This window comes from Microchirus variegatus (genome assembly GCF_963457635.1).
Source record: "Microchirus variegatus genome assembly, chromosome: 4".
Classification (NCBI taxonomy): Eukaryota; Metazoa; Chordata; class Actinopteri; order Pleuronectiformes; family Soleidae; genus Microchirus; species Microchirus variegatus.
The window spans coordinates 16,370,934-16,387,713 of NC_139805.1; the positions used below are offsets into that span (position 1 = coordinate 16,370,934).

General features: G+C 40.5%; 2 protein-coding genes across 2 annotated transcripts; one reads left to right on the top strand and one right to left on the bottom strand.

Moving 5' to 3' along the window:
- Positions 1-393: 393 nt before the first annotated feature.
- Positions 394-9,521, top strand: firrm (fignl1 interacting regulator of recombination and mitosis; the record flags this gene model as incomplete). Its single annotated transcript, XM_083887588.1, has 23 exons — positions 394-529; positions 1,264-1,352; positions 1,478-1,582; positions 1,766-1,906; positions 2,536-2,698; positions 2,799-2,887; positions 2,996-3,130; positions 3,425-3,514; positions 3,613-3,677; positions 3,797-3,945; positions 4,078-4,207; positions 4,381-4,567; positions 5,168-5,250; positions 5,522-5,573; positions 5,962-6,051; positions 6,423-6,608; positions 7,048-7,167; positions 7,253-7,348; positions 7,434-7,547; positions 7,992-8,096; positions 8,195-8,275; positions 8,356-8,493; positions 9,318-9,521. The coding sequence occupies 23 exons, from the start codon at positions 394-396 to the stop codon at positions 9,519-9,521; spliced, it is 2,748 nt and encodes a 915-aa protein (XP_083743714.1).
- A 266-nt stretch (positions 9,522-9,787) lies between these two features.
- scyl3 (SCY1-like, kinase-like 3) lies at positions 9,788-16,260 on the bottom strand. Its single transcript, XM_083887602.1, has 14 exons — positions 16,020-16,260; positions 15,729-15,938; positions 14,951-15,136; positions 14,377-14,490; positions 14,171-14,227; positions 13,969-14,071; positions 13,744-13,855; positions 13,571-13,648; positions 13,182-13,321; positions 12,873-13,075; positions 12,462-12,633; positions 11,382-11,552; positions 10,543-11,288; positions 9,788-10,263 (listed from the first exon to the last, which is right to left on the bottom strand). The coding sequence occupies exons 2-14, from the start codon at positions 15,891-15,893 to the stop codon at positions 10,204-10,206; spliced, it is 2,307 nt and encodes a 768-aa protein (XP_083743728.1). The 5' UTR covers positions 15,894-15,938; positions 16,020-16,260; the 3' UTR covers positions 9,788-10,203.
- Between the last annotated feature and the right edge of the window lie 520 nt (positions 16,261-16,780).

Consider the following 16,780-nt stretch of genomic DNA (forward strand, 5'->3'; position numbering starts at 1 on the left):
TTTTTTTTTCCTTCGTGCACACCTGGCAACCCTTAGCGCGCGGTATGTTTGTTTGCAGTTGTTGCACAGTCTACTGTCTTTTCCACATTTCAATCGTCAAAAAGACAGAAATGGTAACGAACTAAGACGTAGGAACGTGTATCCGATTCTCGTGCGTCTGCTCGAAACATACCGTCTTATATTTATGGTAAGAAACTATTCACATTATCCCAAAATAAACCACCATGTTAGCATTAAATGTCCCGGCTAACCGTGGCATAACAAGCACACAAGCTAATTAACAGCAGTCTTTTGTTTTGTATAGAAAGCTGTGTCCACATTGAGAGTGACTCACTTATTGCGAAACTTTTCAGTCGCCTGGAGCGGACAGCGGTGTCCTGACCTGCTGTCATCATGTCTCAGACCAACACTTCTCTCCTGGACGAGGTGGTGCAGTGGAGTCAGGAAACCTGTCGCCAGGAGCTCAAGTCTGTCCTGCCGAAGCTCAACATATCCTCCCATACATACGGGTCCTTATTCCCGTCTCATCGTCAGCCAGTATATCTATATATAGTGTTGTGCCTTCACTGGTATCAATATTAAATTAAATTAAATTTAATTTAATTTGATTATGATTAAAAAGTTGGGGATTAGGCAACTTGGACACTCTAAATCAGGGGTCTCAAACTCAAATGACCTGGGGTCCACTGAGTGTCTAGTTGGGTCAGTAAAGTGAAAAAAGGTCAAACTCTGAGATATTTCTTTATGATGATATTGATGATACTAACCCTAACGATTTGTCACGTAATTTCAAAATAAATGTTTGTTTTGATATGGAACAATGAATAGTTCAAAGTATAAACGTATTTATGATGCACAATTAATCCATAACAAACAAACAAAAAAAACAAACCATACAGAAATAACTAATCATAACTTGATATTAAATGGTTGACTGCATGAAATTGATAGGGAGGCTGCAAGTTTGAGACCTCTGCTCTAAATTAACCGTAGGTGTGAGAGTGGGTGGTTGTTTGTCTCCATGTGGCCCATGTCAGCTGGGATTCATGCATTTATTTCTTCCTTTTGACATTAGACATCACAGTTTTCTTCAATGCTTTGTTATTCCTTGACTGTTTATACTCTTTGCAGCTCAAAACTGAAAGTTGGGAGGAACACTTGCGTAAGTTTCTTCATTGCAAAATGTGTATTTGTAAGCTCCTTATTTTGCACCATGAGTGAATATGAATGAAGTGTCTTCTTAACGGCATATCATCCCTACAGGTATACTGAAGATAATTACAGAGCTGTTCCTCCCACATATTGGTTTGTCAGAGCTGGAAGATGAATGCTTCTCAAAGATCTTACCAAAGGTAAACAGCATGTTGTCTGTAGTACCTGTTTTTTTGTTATTGTAAAAGTATCCTTGTGAATTGTTGCTTATTTTTTAATCTGTAATGTTTAGCCCCTGTCTTTTCTTATTATGAAATGTCTGCAGGCTGTGTCAGTGTTTGACAGCATGATGAAAGAAATATCAGACCAAGTTGGAGGACTGTCCAGTCAAAACACTGAACTATGTGCCTTTCTAAGGAACGTTCTTCAGGTACTCGTATTATAGGTGTATTCGTCACATTATTATACTCTCACTGATTGAGTTGTTGGGCAAGATATCTATTGATGTTACAGTCAGCACCTTACATGTTCAATCTGTGTATGTTATCCTGTAAGTTGCCACCAAAGTATTTTAACCATTGGTTAAAGACAATCTGTTGTGGTCTGTTTATAGGCAATGATGCAGCTAATTGATGCACTCTCGACTTGCGTTCGTCATGTTTGCTCATTTGAGGAAGCTCCTGACCTGTATGCTATTCGCTCGTTACCTACTTGTATCCTGAAAATCCTGAGGGAGACTTTTTTACACTGCAAGGTTAGTCTGTTCAAAGCAATATTGTTATGAGTGCATTTTAAGCCAAGTCAAGTCTGCATTTTTTTAATCTATGTTTAACATTTTGTACTCTGTGGGTTAATGTCATTCATTTGATTGCATTTTTTGATTATGAGAGTTAAAGGTCCAGTTTTCAAGAATTAGTGACATCTGATGAAGAGACTTTTAAAGACCGGGTCATACTTGCCATGTCTGCATGTGCCATGTGTGCACAGGTTCGCTAGGGTCCATATGACGTACAGTACGTAGAATAGAATATGACTTTAAGTATGCATGCCTGGAATGCTAAGCTAATGCAGATCCTTGTTTCGGTTGTAACAAACAATAATACATGCTCAACACTCCTTTTCCCAATTGCATATAAACCCTCCTAAATGTCACACATACCATATACGTATTTAGTGGGGGAAGTTCTGAAAAATTAGTAATAGTAATAGTTGGAATTCATTTTATTTTTTATTGTGTCTTTTAGGGCCAACATGTTTAACTTTTGTTGTCAAAATCACATGAAGATGTCATTATCTGACAGCAATAACTGAACAGATCTGAAATTTAACTGATTTTGAATTTAGTGAAAAACAAACAAAACAGATTTTGCACGTCGTCCACAGGAGAGTGACGTGGTTTACTGTGGCCGTCTGTCACTGGTGGCTGATCTGCTGCAGGGACTCTTCAAGGAGGCATATTCCCTTCAGAAGGGTCTGTTGGAGCTATTGGACCGTATCACCCTGGACAGCAGTGCCTCAGAGGAGGAGGTCTCTGACATTGTTACAGGTGTGTACCTGCACCATACATAAATATCACTGCCACACTATTTGCTGGTAAACTGGTAAGTATAATCTGATTAATTGACCATTTTTAAAAATCTTCCCAGTGATTCACAGCTTGCTGGATATCTGCTCTATTATTTCCAACCTGGACATTGCTCTGCATGCAAATACGTGGAAATTCCTCATCAAGTCAGTGAAGCAGCCTTTTTTTTTTTTATGTAATCTTGTCCGTTATACTAAAATGATCAGGTTGTTATAAGAGATATATGCAGTTTAATTTTTAAATTGTGAATACAGACAGAGTCTGAAGTACCGCTCATTGGTAGAGGAACATCTGCATCATGCTGACATCAGTTCCAGCCTGTGTGAAAACCTGCTGGCCTCCTTCCACAGCTGTGTGGAGTGGGCAGAACAGATGACCAATGCTGGTCAACAGGTAGGAACCAGTCACAGAATGATACAACATAGATTATGCATGGAGATTTTGTCGCTTTTCTTTTTAACAGATACAAGATCAAATATGATTTTAGTGCATATTGTACTTGTATTGTTCCCTGTCTTTTGTACACCACTAACATTGCTATTATGATATTTCTGTCCTATGTACTATTAAGTGCATCCTATATTTTGAAGGAATGGTGTACACTTGTGTGTGACATGTTTATTCATGCAAATTCAAAGCTAGTCGTTTGTTACCTTTTGTCTTAAAGCTCTTTTGTTCTTTTTAAAGGAGGCAACACAAAGTCCAGAATACAAGCTGTTCCAGAAAAGTGCGAAGATGAGCCGGTTTTTTGCCAACACGTTGGTTCATTATATAAAGGTGCTACAATTAGGATCTACTTGCAACTTTCTTAGATCTATTAATACTTAATACCACCTTGATGTGATCTCCTATTTATTTTCTATGTTATTTCACAGGAATTTAAATTTTTTCTCACGAAGCACTGCAGCTGCTTTCACCAGCTTTACCTTCAGATTGTCAGGTATGTGTGATTTGGCTTCAGTTTTAAGAAAGAGATTTGGACCACAGTTTAAAGCTCGACTTGTCAGTAGTGAGAGTTTTTGTAACATTTACTCAGATGATGGGTCTGTTGTCTTTCAGTAAGTTTCCTCCCAGCTTGTCTGCTCAGACATTGCCCACAGCTCTCTCTGAGGAGTTAAAGGCAGCAGCTCTGGTTCCCATGGATGCCTTTCTGCTTCAGCTGTTGCCTTTAAGGCCCTTCATTGAGATTGTCCTGCAGCAGGACCTACGTGAGTTTGTCCTAAATTTCCTATTTTCTCAGATACTGTGTCAGGATTCATAGATGAGTCTCTGTTTTCCTTGTTTCTACATATAGACTGAGGTGTAATCGCCACCAAAATGACCCCCGTCTTTCTCTGCAGGGTTAAGTCCTGAGCATGAGTTTCCTCACTGTCTTTTGCTGATGAGCGTCTTGGGTCAGCTGGCCACGCAGCCTGAGGAGGTGCTGCAGCTTTGGCACACTGGCAGTCAGTTCCCAGAAGACACACCCAGGTGATACAAGTTTTTGGAGAAAATATAACTTTTGCTAATGGGATGTTTTGGTGTGTTGATGATGCAGTCCTTTTATATCAAATGTGTTGACATTGCTGCTGTTTTGATTTGAGCTTTGAGTCTTGACCTCCTTCTTGCACTTCAAAGCATCTCTACATCCCCTCTGTCTCCAGGCTTCCTCTTTACAAGGCCTTGTTCACTAGTTTCCGCCGTTGTTATACTGAGCGCAAGGCACCGGTGCTCTTGCCAGGGGTGATGATGAGGGGTCAGGCCCAGGTCCAAGTCACACTGCACCACCACATGTGCGTCCAAATGTGTGCCAGTGTGGCTGCACTTCCTCCAGTGTACTTCCCCGTGCTGGTGAGGCCAACACACTCGCACTTTGCAGAAATGGCCTTTTTATTGTAAATCATTAAAATTAAGACTACTAGAGCAGCACATATAAATGTGTCTGCTTTGAATGATACTCTTTCATAAATGATTTTGGTTTAGGAATTGTTTCTCTCTGCTTCAGTCTTCACCAGATCAGACAATCTTTTTTAAAATTATTATTAATAAATAAAATGAAAAATAATGGTAGGAAAGGAAAATAAGTCAACAATACAATACACTTTGCTCAAAAGTAGAGCCATTTCAGACATAAGAAAATAAAACACCTATACTATTTAGTGATCATGTTAAAAAAATATGGTGGTGCTTGTGTGAATATGTTATTTTAAAAATTCTGTATATTTATGTTTTCTATCCTTATTCTTGGCTTTAGTGTGGGATTTCCTATCATTCAAAGCTAATTATTCTTTCACTTTCTCTTACTGTGATAAAGGTTTTGTTAAAATCTTTTTTTTTTTTTTTCTGGCTACTTTAGTTTCCTGTGTTTAATTCCCTTTTCTGTGCCCTTCCTTGTCTGTTTTACACTTGGCCTTATCTCTCTCTCTCTTTCTCTCTCGGTTTCATTTTTAGGAGCGATGTTTGGTCGACGCAGTTCTGCAGGCTGACACACAGACAGCTTTACTGGCAACAGATGTGTGGTGCTTTACAGCACGGTGAGAGCCAGGAGTAATGTAGTTCTCACCTTAAATCATATTTTCCACCAAAACTGTGAGCAGTTTGTATTTTTTTTTATCCAGTTCATTTACAGGCGTGCTTGCATGTATGATTTACCAAGATAAGAGTTCATATTGTACACCTGTTTTTTTGTTTGTTCTGAGTTTGCTTTACAGAAGTATTTTCTGTTTCTCCAAAGCCTGGTTGCAAACAGTTATGCACATGTTTTTCCTGTAATATATTGATTTTTTTCTTCTTATATGTACGCAGGTATGGGACAGCAGAACTTTGTCTACGTCATATCCTCCTCATTGCTCAACTGGTAGGTAGAATTGAACAGAAGACACAACACACTAGGAGAGATACGTGGAGAGAATACGCCGGTGGTCCTGCTTTGGTAGAAATCACAAGTTCTGTGGGCGAGGGTGGCACTAGTATGGGGTCCTCACTGTTTTTGTGGCACCCCAACCGAGGTGACAATTGGTGTTGAGGGACCTTTGTGACTTGACACCTTTTTTTATAACCCGTTTCACCATAACGTCCTCAGATCAACCAGGAACCCACTGGTTTCCATACACGTCCCTCTGCTTCACTTCTTCACCTTTCTTCCGCCCCTGGTGTCCTGGTGACTTTACTCCTTCTGTGCCTTCACACGGACACTCTCACACAGTGTCTTATGTCCTTCTCTGCTTCTCCTTCCTCTCCATTAGGTGAAGACGTGCACCGCAGAGTGTTACCAGTTATTCCACCTGAGCCTGCTGCTCAAACGAATGGTTTTCCTTATGACGCCAAACCACCAGGTTGGATATGACTTGTAAATCACACAATGCTTTGTTGGCATGTGAAATCTACTGTATATAGACATTCTGGTGAAGATGAAGGGCTTGTGTAAATGAACTGCTGTCTTGCAGTTCATAATGAGATGTTGAAAGATAATTTTTGAGGGAATTTCCAAAGAAAAGATTAGCAAAAATGCAGAGGAATTGAGAAATTGACATTAAGAAGAGCCCACAGCTAAACTCGATTAGTTGCTCATGTTTTTGGACCCATATTATTAGTAATGTGACGGTGTATGCTTGTTGCTTTTTGTGTAATAAAGAACAAACAAGAATAGTATTAAATGTGCTAAATAAAAGTGCTCCTGTATCTTTGTCTTTGTTTGTTTTGCCAGATGGAGCTGGTGATGCGTTTCCCACCCTCAGAAGAGGAGAACCTACCCGTATGGCGTCATGTTCTCCTCAGAGCTCTTTCTCAGGACGTCCGTGACCACGTGGAGACGGACATCGTTGGCGTTGCTCAAACAGTGCTGACTGACTGGCAGAATGGAGGGCACAAACTGGGACACGTGGACAAACTGGTGAGGATGATGACACTGATGCAGCGACGGTGAAACAATATCAAGTAAATGTATGGTTATGTAGTATAAAATATTTATTCAGTCAAAATGCAATCAATAACCATTAGAAGATGGACAATAAACTGTATGTATATACAAATAATTGATAATATGTTATTGAAATGAATGAAGGTTCACAGCTTTGTACAGATTTCACAGTTACAGTTTCTGATTGTATTTATACATCACACATAAATGATGTGAACTTTTACTAACCTTATAATTATCTTCATCAACCCCACAATCATCTGCGTCAGGATGGTGAACTGTTATTATAGTTGTGTTGTTGAACTGCTATTAGTAAGAGAAAACAATGTAAGGAAGTTGGCAAGTATAACTGAAATGGAAAATGGGCACAAGATTATTTTTTTTGTATTCACCGAGTTCCTCCTGTCTCCAGAACGTGGTGCTGTTGTCCCTCCTAGTGGTGGTTCGAGGGCAGTCGTCTCTTCAGGAACAGTGTGAGTCGTCTGTAATGAGGATGGTCACGCAGCTCTGGTTACGCATGAGGTCAGATCAGGTGAGATCTAACAACACACACATGTACACACACATATGTGGTGTGAATCCATGAAGAACTACCACAGTAATCTGTCACACTCCAGGTGCAGAGCCAGCCTGCGCTCCAGTGCACTCTGCAGCTGCTTTTGTCCATATCAACGGTGTTGGTGAAGAACTTAGACCCTCAATTCATTTGTCAGGTATATTGTTGATGGGTTCATTTTCAGCGAATGAAAAGTGAAGAACACTTTGTGTTGACTGAATTTGTGTGTGTGTTACTGGCAGGCGCTGTTGTGTGTGGATGCTCTGATGTCTCAAAAGTGTTCAGATCAGCTGTTGCTGGCTGCTCTGGAGTTCCTGGCCTCCCTGGGGAAGATCTTTGTCCCTGCTGACAGCCAGGTACTGAAACCACGGTCGCAAATGAGGATCTTTAGTGTTGTTCTAACAGAAATGATGTAACATTATTTGTTATGTGGAGAGAGCAAGTATGTGTATACATCAGCAGAGCAGGGATATGTGGGTTTTATCCCTGCTCTGGGGGGGTGGGGGGGCGAGAGATATAAATAGCGCTATGCTGAGAAGCAGTCACGTGGAGCTAATCAGGTTCGAATATTTTGGACATTTTATAGTTTATAGTTAAAGGTTGCACACTAAAGTTTTCAATCCTGAGCAGTGATACCTCTAGGAAAACTATTCAAGATTTATCATTATGACAATTTAATCATCTGGAAATGACTAATGGTTGTAATCATCAGTGGAGGTACATAAGAGATTTGATTGTGAATTTTCTTACCACTGAAAACGTTTTCAGTCTCATTCTCACAGAACTCTCTGGTCCCACAGAGTCACATTCTGCCAAGACTGAGTCGTCTGTTTGGAGTCCTGCTGGCTGACGGACCCTGGCTGCTGCATCAACATGCCCTGGAGGCCTTCTCTCATTTTGCAGAAGTAGGGGAATAAGTCTTGAATGTATTCAAGTCTCAGATGTAGCGATGGGTACTGTTGATGCTATAACAAAACTTAAATGTGTCCTTCTGTTATTCAAGGCTACAAACCACGAAGAAGTCATTTCCCAAAGTTTGAGCAAAGAAGAAACAAAGACAAAGGTGGTGAATTATCTCAGCAAGGTAAGGGATGCTGATAAATGTGTGGTGACCCTTTAAATAAGCTCAATTGACACATTTGGATGACACTATTTCCTTTGCAGACCGTTAATGCTCTGGAAGATGCAGAGTCACGGCTACACAGGCTCAAGATGGAGACAGCGGAGATTGAGCAACATAATGAGAAGTGGGAAGAAAATGAGTGTAACAAACAGCCTGCTGAAGCTGTTACAGACTCAGAGGTTAGTGGCGTCATTTAGTTTAGTTCAAATGTATTCACAAGCTTTGTGAAAACGCACGTTCATGCACAACATTGAGACATGTTGTCACTGAGTGGCTGCTGGCCAATGCAAATTCAAACTAGTGCTTAAAAAAAACTAAGAGGTAGTGCATGTTGCATTCAATTTACCAAGGCATTATTTTCTTTGGTGTGAGTAATTTGGCAGACAGACAAACACAGAAAGTAACTGGAAACAGCATTCACTTGTAAAGCTAAAGTTTTCATTGGGTCTGGTTTGGAAACACTTTGAGATTATATATAGAGAAACAGTTCATTAATCATCAGCTATTATGATAATTGATTAATCGTTTGAAGCTTTTTCATTCTTAAAACAAGAATTCTGATTGTTTTAGCTTCTTTAATGTGAATATTTTCTTTTCTTTTATATCTTTGCTCCACATAACAAAGAAATCATTAAAACTAAATAATTTTGGTTTGTGGACAAAACAAGACATTTGAGAATATCATAATTTTACCGATCAACGTTTTTTTTTAACATTTTCTGGACCAAACGATTAATAGAGAAAATAATCGATTATGAAAATAATTGTTAGTTGCAGCTCTAGTGACATTTCAATACAACATTTGTAATACCATTATAAAAATATTTTGGCTGGGTAAAAACTTCACCGAGTAATGTTTAGTACAATATTTAACACATTACTACTGTTTGTTATTTTTAAGCAAAGTCAAGTCACTTCTTTGATGTAAAAACAAAAATCACTCTTTAAGAACTAACATGAACATTTCTCGCCACCCCCCCCCCCCTCCTCTCCACTCTCTTAGCCATGTCCAAAAAGAGCTCGGCAGGAGAACAGTGCAGAGGAGTATGGTCGGTACGTCCAGACAGCTGAGAGCGCTTTAAAAGCCCTTCAGGCTCTGATCGAGGGCCAAGACGACTCTTCCGCTCCACCACAGTGGCTGGAATCCAAACTACAGGAGCTGCACACCCTCATAAACCACATCAGTGCAGCTGGGCAAACTGTGTAGCAGCTTATTTACATTAAAGTAAAAAGGAAACTATCATACCCATCGCTGCTGAAAATTGTTTCACTTACCTTTTTTTAAAGTTTTGTTTTATAATGATGTTTATTAAACGTGTTTGAATACAAAGCATTGATTTGTAAGGTTTTACTCACTAGAAATGGCATAATATAGGTAAATAAAAACATATGTATTGAGCAAAGAGAACAGAGCCATATCTGAAACAGTAAAATCTTTATTTCACCAGCAACCAAAGACCTACTAATAAATTATGTACTTCATATTATACATTCATTCAAAGTGCAAGCTTTCTGTAAATCAAACCTGACATGATTTGGACAAGTTCTAACTTGTCAAAAAGGGTGTCTTGATCTTGATGCCACAAGTAAATTTGGCACACAAAAAAAGATAAAACACAAACCTCTGATTAAGATCCTAATTCATATCAGGGTGACTTGTATAAAATGGCAAAAATAAAGAGTGGCTTCCTTTGTCCAAGTCTAACAATATGAGCCAATCTTTTCAGTTCAAAAGCAAGTTACAAACTAACTGCTATTCATCGTCTCATCCAGGAAAAGACAACATAGAATGTCCCAGTACATCCCTATTACTCATTATTCTTTCTGCATCATGTTAAATGAGAACTGGAGCAACCTTTACTGCAGATGAATAAGACGGAGCAGTTTCATCACCAGTTGTTCTCGTCCTCCCAGTTCAGATCATCTCCATCTCCCCAGCCATCTGCTTCCTTGAAAGAAAACGAAGAAGAAAGTTAAATGAACAGCAATCCAAGAACAAAATCATTACATTTGTGAAGAATACCTCATTCAGTCATCAACAGAAAGAAAAGGGTGAATGTTTGGAGCGAAAATCTATTTCTAAACATCAAGTTTTTCTTATTTTTTTTCTAATATAATGTTCAGTAAAAGTAGAATTCCAAGTGAAAATTAGGTCGTAAACGAAATCTAGCATTTCTTATCCAATATATTTATACGGATTCTCTGCAAAACCCCCCACATGCTCTCACCTCTGTCAGGTTTGTTGCTGCAAATTTGGCAGTGAGCGTTATGGTATTGCCGAATGAGTCGACCTGCAGAGCTTTGGTGTCGTCACTCACATTGCTTTCTTCCAGGTACAGCAGAGCTGGAGAAGACAGCTTGATATCTGGCACCATGTCAGCGAACAAATCCAGCTCTGGGTCGCGCTCTTCCTTTTTCTTGACTTTTATGGTGAACTCCTCCCCCAAACCACCTATTCTGTCATTCTTCTGTGCCAATGTAGGTTTGGCTGATTTTTCAGATTGCCGGTCTTCTTGAGCCCAGCTACTGTCCCACGTAGAGGTGATCTTGCTCTGCGTGGATTGTTGCAGTGCCGATGTGAGTTTGAGAGGGTTGGATGATCCCTGGCGCAATGATTCAGAAGCAGTGCCCCCTGTGGGCGGTGTGATTATTACAGGGTCTGCTAAAGGAGCAGTAGGTGAAAGATCCGAGGAAGGTTCGGTGTCCTCGAAGTCTTCCCATGGCTCCTCGTTAGTGTTCTGTTGTGAAAGTGGCTGTCCGCTGTTGACTGGCTCGACTGCCTCTGAAGCCTGAATGTGGATCTGGACGACTGACTGTCCATTTCTGTGCTGACTTTCTTCAGCGTCACTCCAGTCCGGCCAGTCTTCCACTGGGCCTTTTAGTCTGTGTGGCTGCTCTGGGCTGAATGACGACAGCTCCACCTTGCTGTCCCGATGAAGGCCGTTCAAAGGCAGAGACATTTGTCTACTCACATCTGAAACCCACAATAGAAAAAAAACAGACTTAGCTTTATTTATTTTTTTAATTTAAAGGAATAATTTTAAGCATTAAAGGTGTGGTGTTGTACCTGATTTTGGCATCAGGGGGTAACATCGAGGAATCTCTGTCCTATCTGTTAAACTGCCCATATTACCCAGCACAATGTCTTCAGTCCCCAGTGGTCTGGAGAATAAACTCAACACTTTGGAAGGCTGGGCCAACTGAGGGTGGGAAACTCCAACTATATGGACAGGTGACGCTGAACACGAACAACATAAAAGGGGACAAACCAAAATGTTGCTGTTGAAAATAATAATAATAAAATTTCAAACCAATATATACAGATCCTCACCGTTTTGGCATTCTATGTGTATGTACTATTTACTGTACATTGGTTGTTTGCAACATTCACATATCTAATGACAGAATGTGTCTTGATCTTGAAGAACCTGTTTGTCAGTGTGGTAGTACAACATTCCTCATGCTCTGTGCGTCTTCATGCCCACAGACGAAACAGAAAACTGCTGCAGGCAGTGACATTACAATAAAGCTGTACATGATTATTACTTGATCATTTTACAATTATAGACACAACTTTGGATTTGATCCAAACTATTTTAAGATTTTTCTTGGAGCTAAATGTGAGTTGGAGGATAATAGAGTTCAGACTGGTAGAACAAAGCAGCTCATAGACCCAAACAGCAGCAGGGTTTGTGTAAGGGGAGTAGCAAGGTATACACCTAGCATATGAATGCAATGTGTGAGACTGAGAATAAGGCCTGCACCACACTGGAGGATAATTGACCAGATTTCAGTCCTAATCTGGTCCTTCTGAAATTTTTGGGCGTATTCTGATTTCAGGCTGATTTGAACGGATTATCTGGCCAAATTATCCTGTAGTGTGAAGGGTTAACAGACGCCATTATAACATATCGTTTGATATTTACGACTGTTAAGTCACGCAAATATCTGCGACATCCCAAATCAATGGAATCTCTTCCCTGAAATCATCTTATTAAATGCCAAGTGTGCGGTCCTGAGTCTTGACTGGATCGTTTAATCTGTGCTATCTCAGGATTAAAACATTTGAGAATCAGCTGCACAGTCAGAGTTGAAAATCCTACAGTGTGTGGAAGGCTGATTTGCTTTATCAAAACACCTTGCTTACTTTCAGGGGTGACCTCTGTTGACCTGGTGAAGTTGGGCGTGGTGCGTTTAAAGACCTTGGTTCGCTCTCCTCCAACCACCACTTGAGCTCCAAGCAGTGGCACAAGCACCGCCAGAGACTGCAGCGTCATGGCAACCAGAGAATCGCTGGTGTCTCTCATTCCTAACAAAACCTGTAGCCAGGGAAAAACAAAAAGGTGTTACGTTATGAAGACAAAATTATTACATTAGCTTCCCACCCCTTTTATTTTATAGAACAAACCACCATCTTAGTGTTGACATTGTCACAAGCATAATTGAAATAAACACGTCTAAGAGCACCATTTGCAGGGGTGGTGCAGCAGTGAAAAGGGTCCCCCCTTGTTGTAATTTTTAAATATCTGTCTTGCAATATACCTGACAAACACCTTACCTGAGGCAGAATCTGATTTTTAAGCTCATCGTGGGAGAAGAACTCGGCGTAGATGTGGATATGACCCAGCAGCGCAACCCGCACGTGTTCCTCGTTGACTTTGTAGAGCTTCAGCAGCTGAGGAATCACGTGCTTACAGTAAAGGCTCAGAGAGAGCAGGCATTCCTCGGCGCTACCACCACCACCACCACCACTACTCGACTCTATCAAGACCGGCAGAAATGAAGAGGAAAAGTATGAGCGACAGTTGTACTTGAGAGCTTCTTTATCATTGAGGGGAATTTTTAGGTGCATTAAATATAATCTTACCCATCTTTGGCCTTAGTAAATGAGGCAAGAAACTTCTGACAGCCACGGGTTCTGCAAAAACCAGAGAATTGAGCAGTTTGGGGACAAGACGTGCAGCTGTCAGCTCTTCAGGGAGACTTTGGACCCGGTCTAAAAGAAACCTATCGACACACATACACACAACAACATAATAAGAGAGCCATGGCAAAAAAACAGGTTACAGTTTAATTATTTAAATGAGGCATGGCATTATTTAAGTTTATTAAGAAAATAGGATTTTAACTCTGGATGATGTTGCACTGTTACACACAAAACATGATGACACATGCACATTACTATGCTTAGTGTGAACACAGTATGACCGACAAAAAAAGTACACTGACAAATAAGTTGAGGATGTAATTTCTCACTTAAAGAACTCATTCTTTTCTTCTTCTGTCTTCAGGGTCAGGCTCTTGAGAAAATTCATCACCTCTAGATAGTCATTCCTATTCATAGAAGAAAAAAAAAAGAGAGTTTGAAAACAAATCATTTTCAGCCATCAGTCTAACAATAACAACAGCAGGAAACATGATTACCACACCTGAAAAAATCATGAGTCAGTAGGGAGCTGAGTGGTAGTCGGGACAAAGGGTCAGAGTTAAGCAGACCTGCCTGCAGGGTCTTCTTTAGACTGTCGGACAACTCCTGTGACACTGGAAACAGCAGGACAAAGGGGGGGGGGACATGTGTTCCATAATGTGTAAACAGGAACATTTTTACCAGATGAAATGCAAGGTGTGAGGTCACAAAGTCAACGTGTTCTCACCATAGCCATTCAGGAGAGGGATAAGGGTCTCGACCATGATTCCAAAAGAGTAACAGTCTCGAGCATGAGCGTGTTTATCCGTGAGAATTTTGAAGCCTTCAACCTGTCAACATGTTTGATAAGAACTAGTAAACACGAGGAAAAATATAACTGTATTTATTTTTCTTGCAATGTTTTCTAACATTGCTGGAATTCTGCTTACCTGCTCCTCTGGTGGAACACAGCTGTCCTCTCTCACGTTCTGTATGCTTGTAAGAAACTGAGCATATAAAACAAAAAAATGAACTCAATGAATCAAATTCATTAGGTAAATTTAATCTTCAAATGTCTGTTCTACTGCAGTTAGATTTGTAGGAAAATAAAATGAAAAACAAACTTTTCATAAAACATTTTAATTCAAACTCTCACCTCAGGAGTTGCTTCAGAGAACTTGCAGACAGTCTCCATCCCTCCCAGTTTCCAATGACCATCTTCACTGACATACACAGAAGAAATGCCAACATTGTTATGGCTTGATTTGCCCTGGTGGAAAAGAAGGAAAGGTTAGGAGTCGCACACTAAACGGCTAATGACCATTAACATCAGACAGCAAGCCACAGCAGTGCACAGTGAAGTAAGCACAACAGGAAAGACAGGATTCACATTTATTTTCAACGTCTGTGATGATGAGCATACATTTCACACTCAACTCAGCTGAGGGGTTTGCAGTAATAATATTCAACATGAGTAGTGAACTGCACCCAACAGTCATGTTGACTTTAAAAAAAAATTATAATGTTAATGATTTATTTACTGTTATGGACTAAATTTGAAAACAATCTAACTAACTAGGGTTAGTTAGATTGTTTTCAAATTTAGTCCATAACAGTAAATAAATAACTAACCCTAACCCGTAATAAAAGAGATGTATAAATTAAGATAATCTTACAGCGTGCTTGCCACCTGCTGCTCAAGCAGCTCTGTCACGTTTCTTACTGCTCACCCGTTCATGCAGAAAGACAAGCGCCTGTAGGAGGTCATAGATGCCTGCGCAGATTTCCTCGGGGGAGAGGCTGTCCAGCAGCAGCTCCAGCGGCTGCACGCGCTCGGTCACCAGGTGGATGCCACCATCCTGCACTGAGCAGGACAAGAAGCGCAGCAAACAGGGATGCCTCAAGGTCTTCAGGTGCTGGGGGAAATAAAAAATATTCACATTGTTTAAAGACGTAAGTATTGTGCAGCTGCCAAAAAACATGAATTGGCAATGTCAGTCAAATACATTCATACATACATATTTTTGCGTCACTGAACTATAAATAGTTTTTCAAATATGTAATTTGAGTGCAATGGAAACTACTGCTGAGAACAAACTAAAGTCACCTGAAGAGTTTGGTCTTCTCTCAATGTCACAACTTTGACATTTGCAGTAGGAGTGTAAGTTGGTGTTTGTTAGTTTGTGTTTATTTTATAGGATGGTCTGCACTTAAATCAACATATTACACCTCCCTAAAAAATGTTAAATGTCACATGGTTAATTTAGTTATTGTACAGGTGTACCCATTGTTCCTCTTACACTACACAGGAGAGACCCTCACCAACTGTTAAAAAGACAGATTTGAGCTTCTTTATACTTTGACTTGTTAAAAAATATAAAGGTATTCAAAGAATTAGCACTTTTACAACGAGTAGTACAACATGAAGCGCTCTTCGTTCCACCTCTGGCTTCTTACTACCTCTCCTGCTGTCAGACTACTCCGTTCAAAGTGGTGTGGCATAAATACCTTGGCAGCTTTGTTGACCTTATCTTCATTATCCCGTTTATGGACAAACACAGATGCGCGCTTTCCATCCTTGAGCACCGCCGTGTACATGGTGAGTCCAGAGGGCAGGGTGAGGAGCGGCTCCTCCAGGGTGCAGCTCCGAACAGCGCTGCTCTCCGCACCCATATCCGCACTTGCCCTGGACCTGCAGGGGCAGTGTCCAGGGGACAGCTAGACGTAAAACAGGAGCAGTGTCATGTTGCCTGTCGTAAAGACGACGATGTTAAAAGAGAAAGTTTTACACGTAAATACCTCTGTGTTTTGGCTGAATGTGCCGCCTCTGTCGTGATGACAAGTTAGCTGCGGTTGGCTTCAGTTGCCTGGCTGGCTAACCTCAGCGCTACGTTAGCCAACAAGTCATTGCTGTGTCGCTACGCATCCAATCGACCATGCTAACCGCTGTGTGCCACACAGTTAACCGAATGTATGTTAAAACAAAACTTTAAAATGATATCGACTATTAAAAACACAAATATATCCCTGTCCACTTGTCGTCAAATCTACGATGCTAACGTGGAGCGAAGGCTGTGCTGTAAACACAGACCTTTCCGGTAAAGGACGAAACCAGATACTAGGGGACAGTGTTACTTTTAAGTTGTTACGAATTAAGCCACTGAAGCTGTTCTGCACACGATTTCAGCTAAAATGATCATTCTTTATGACTGTACACCATTCAAAGTGTCATTGTACATTAATATTTACAACAGTACATTTTATATTCACAGAAATAGATCAAGCCACCCCCGTTCCGAAGAATAATGGTTGTGACGAAAGTGGGGCGAGATAACGCAGGTGAGCGCGCATTGAAGTGACTGCCATATGGTGAGTAAAGTGAAAATGGAAATGAAATTTGGAACCGAAGACTGTTGTATAAAGCGAGTTATTCATCTTGTTTTGTAATTTTTGCTCCACGGTGTAGAACATTGACCGGACTGTTTCCTCCTTTTCTCTATAGTGGAGTTGGTGGAGGCCACACGTGCGCGTTCACGTCGAGGAGGCTCGACATCTCGGAG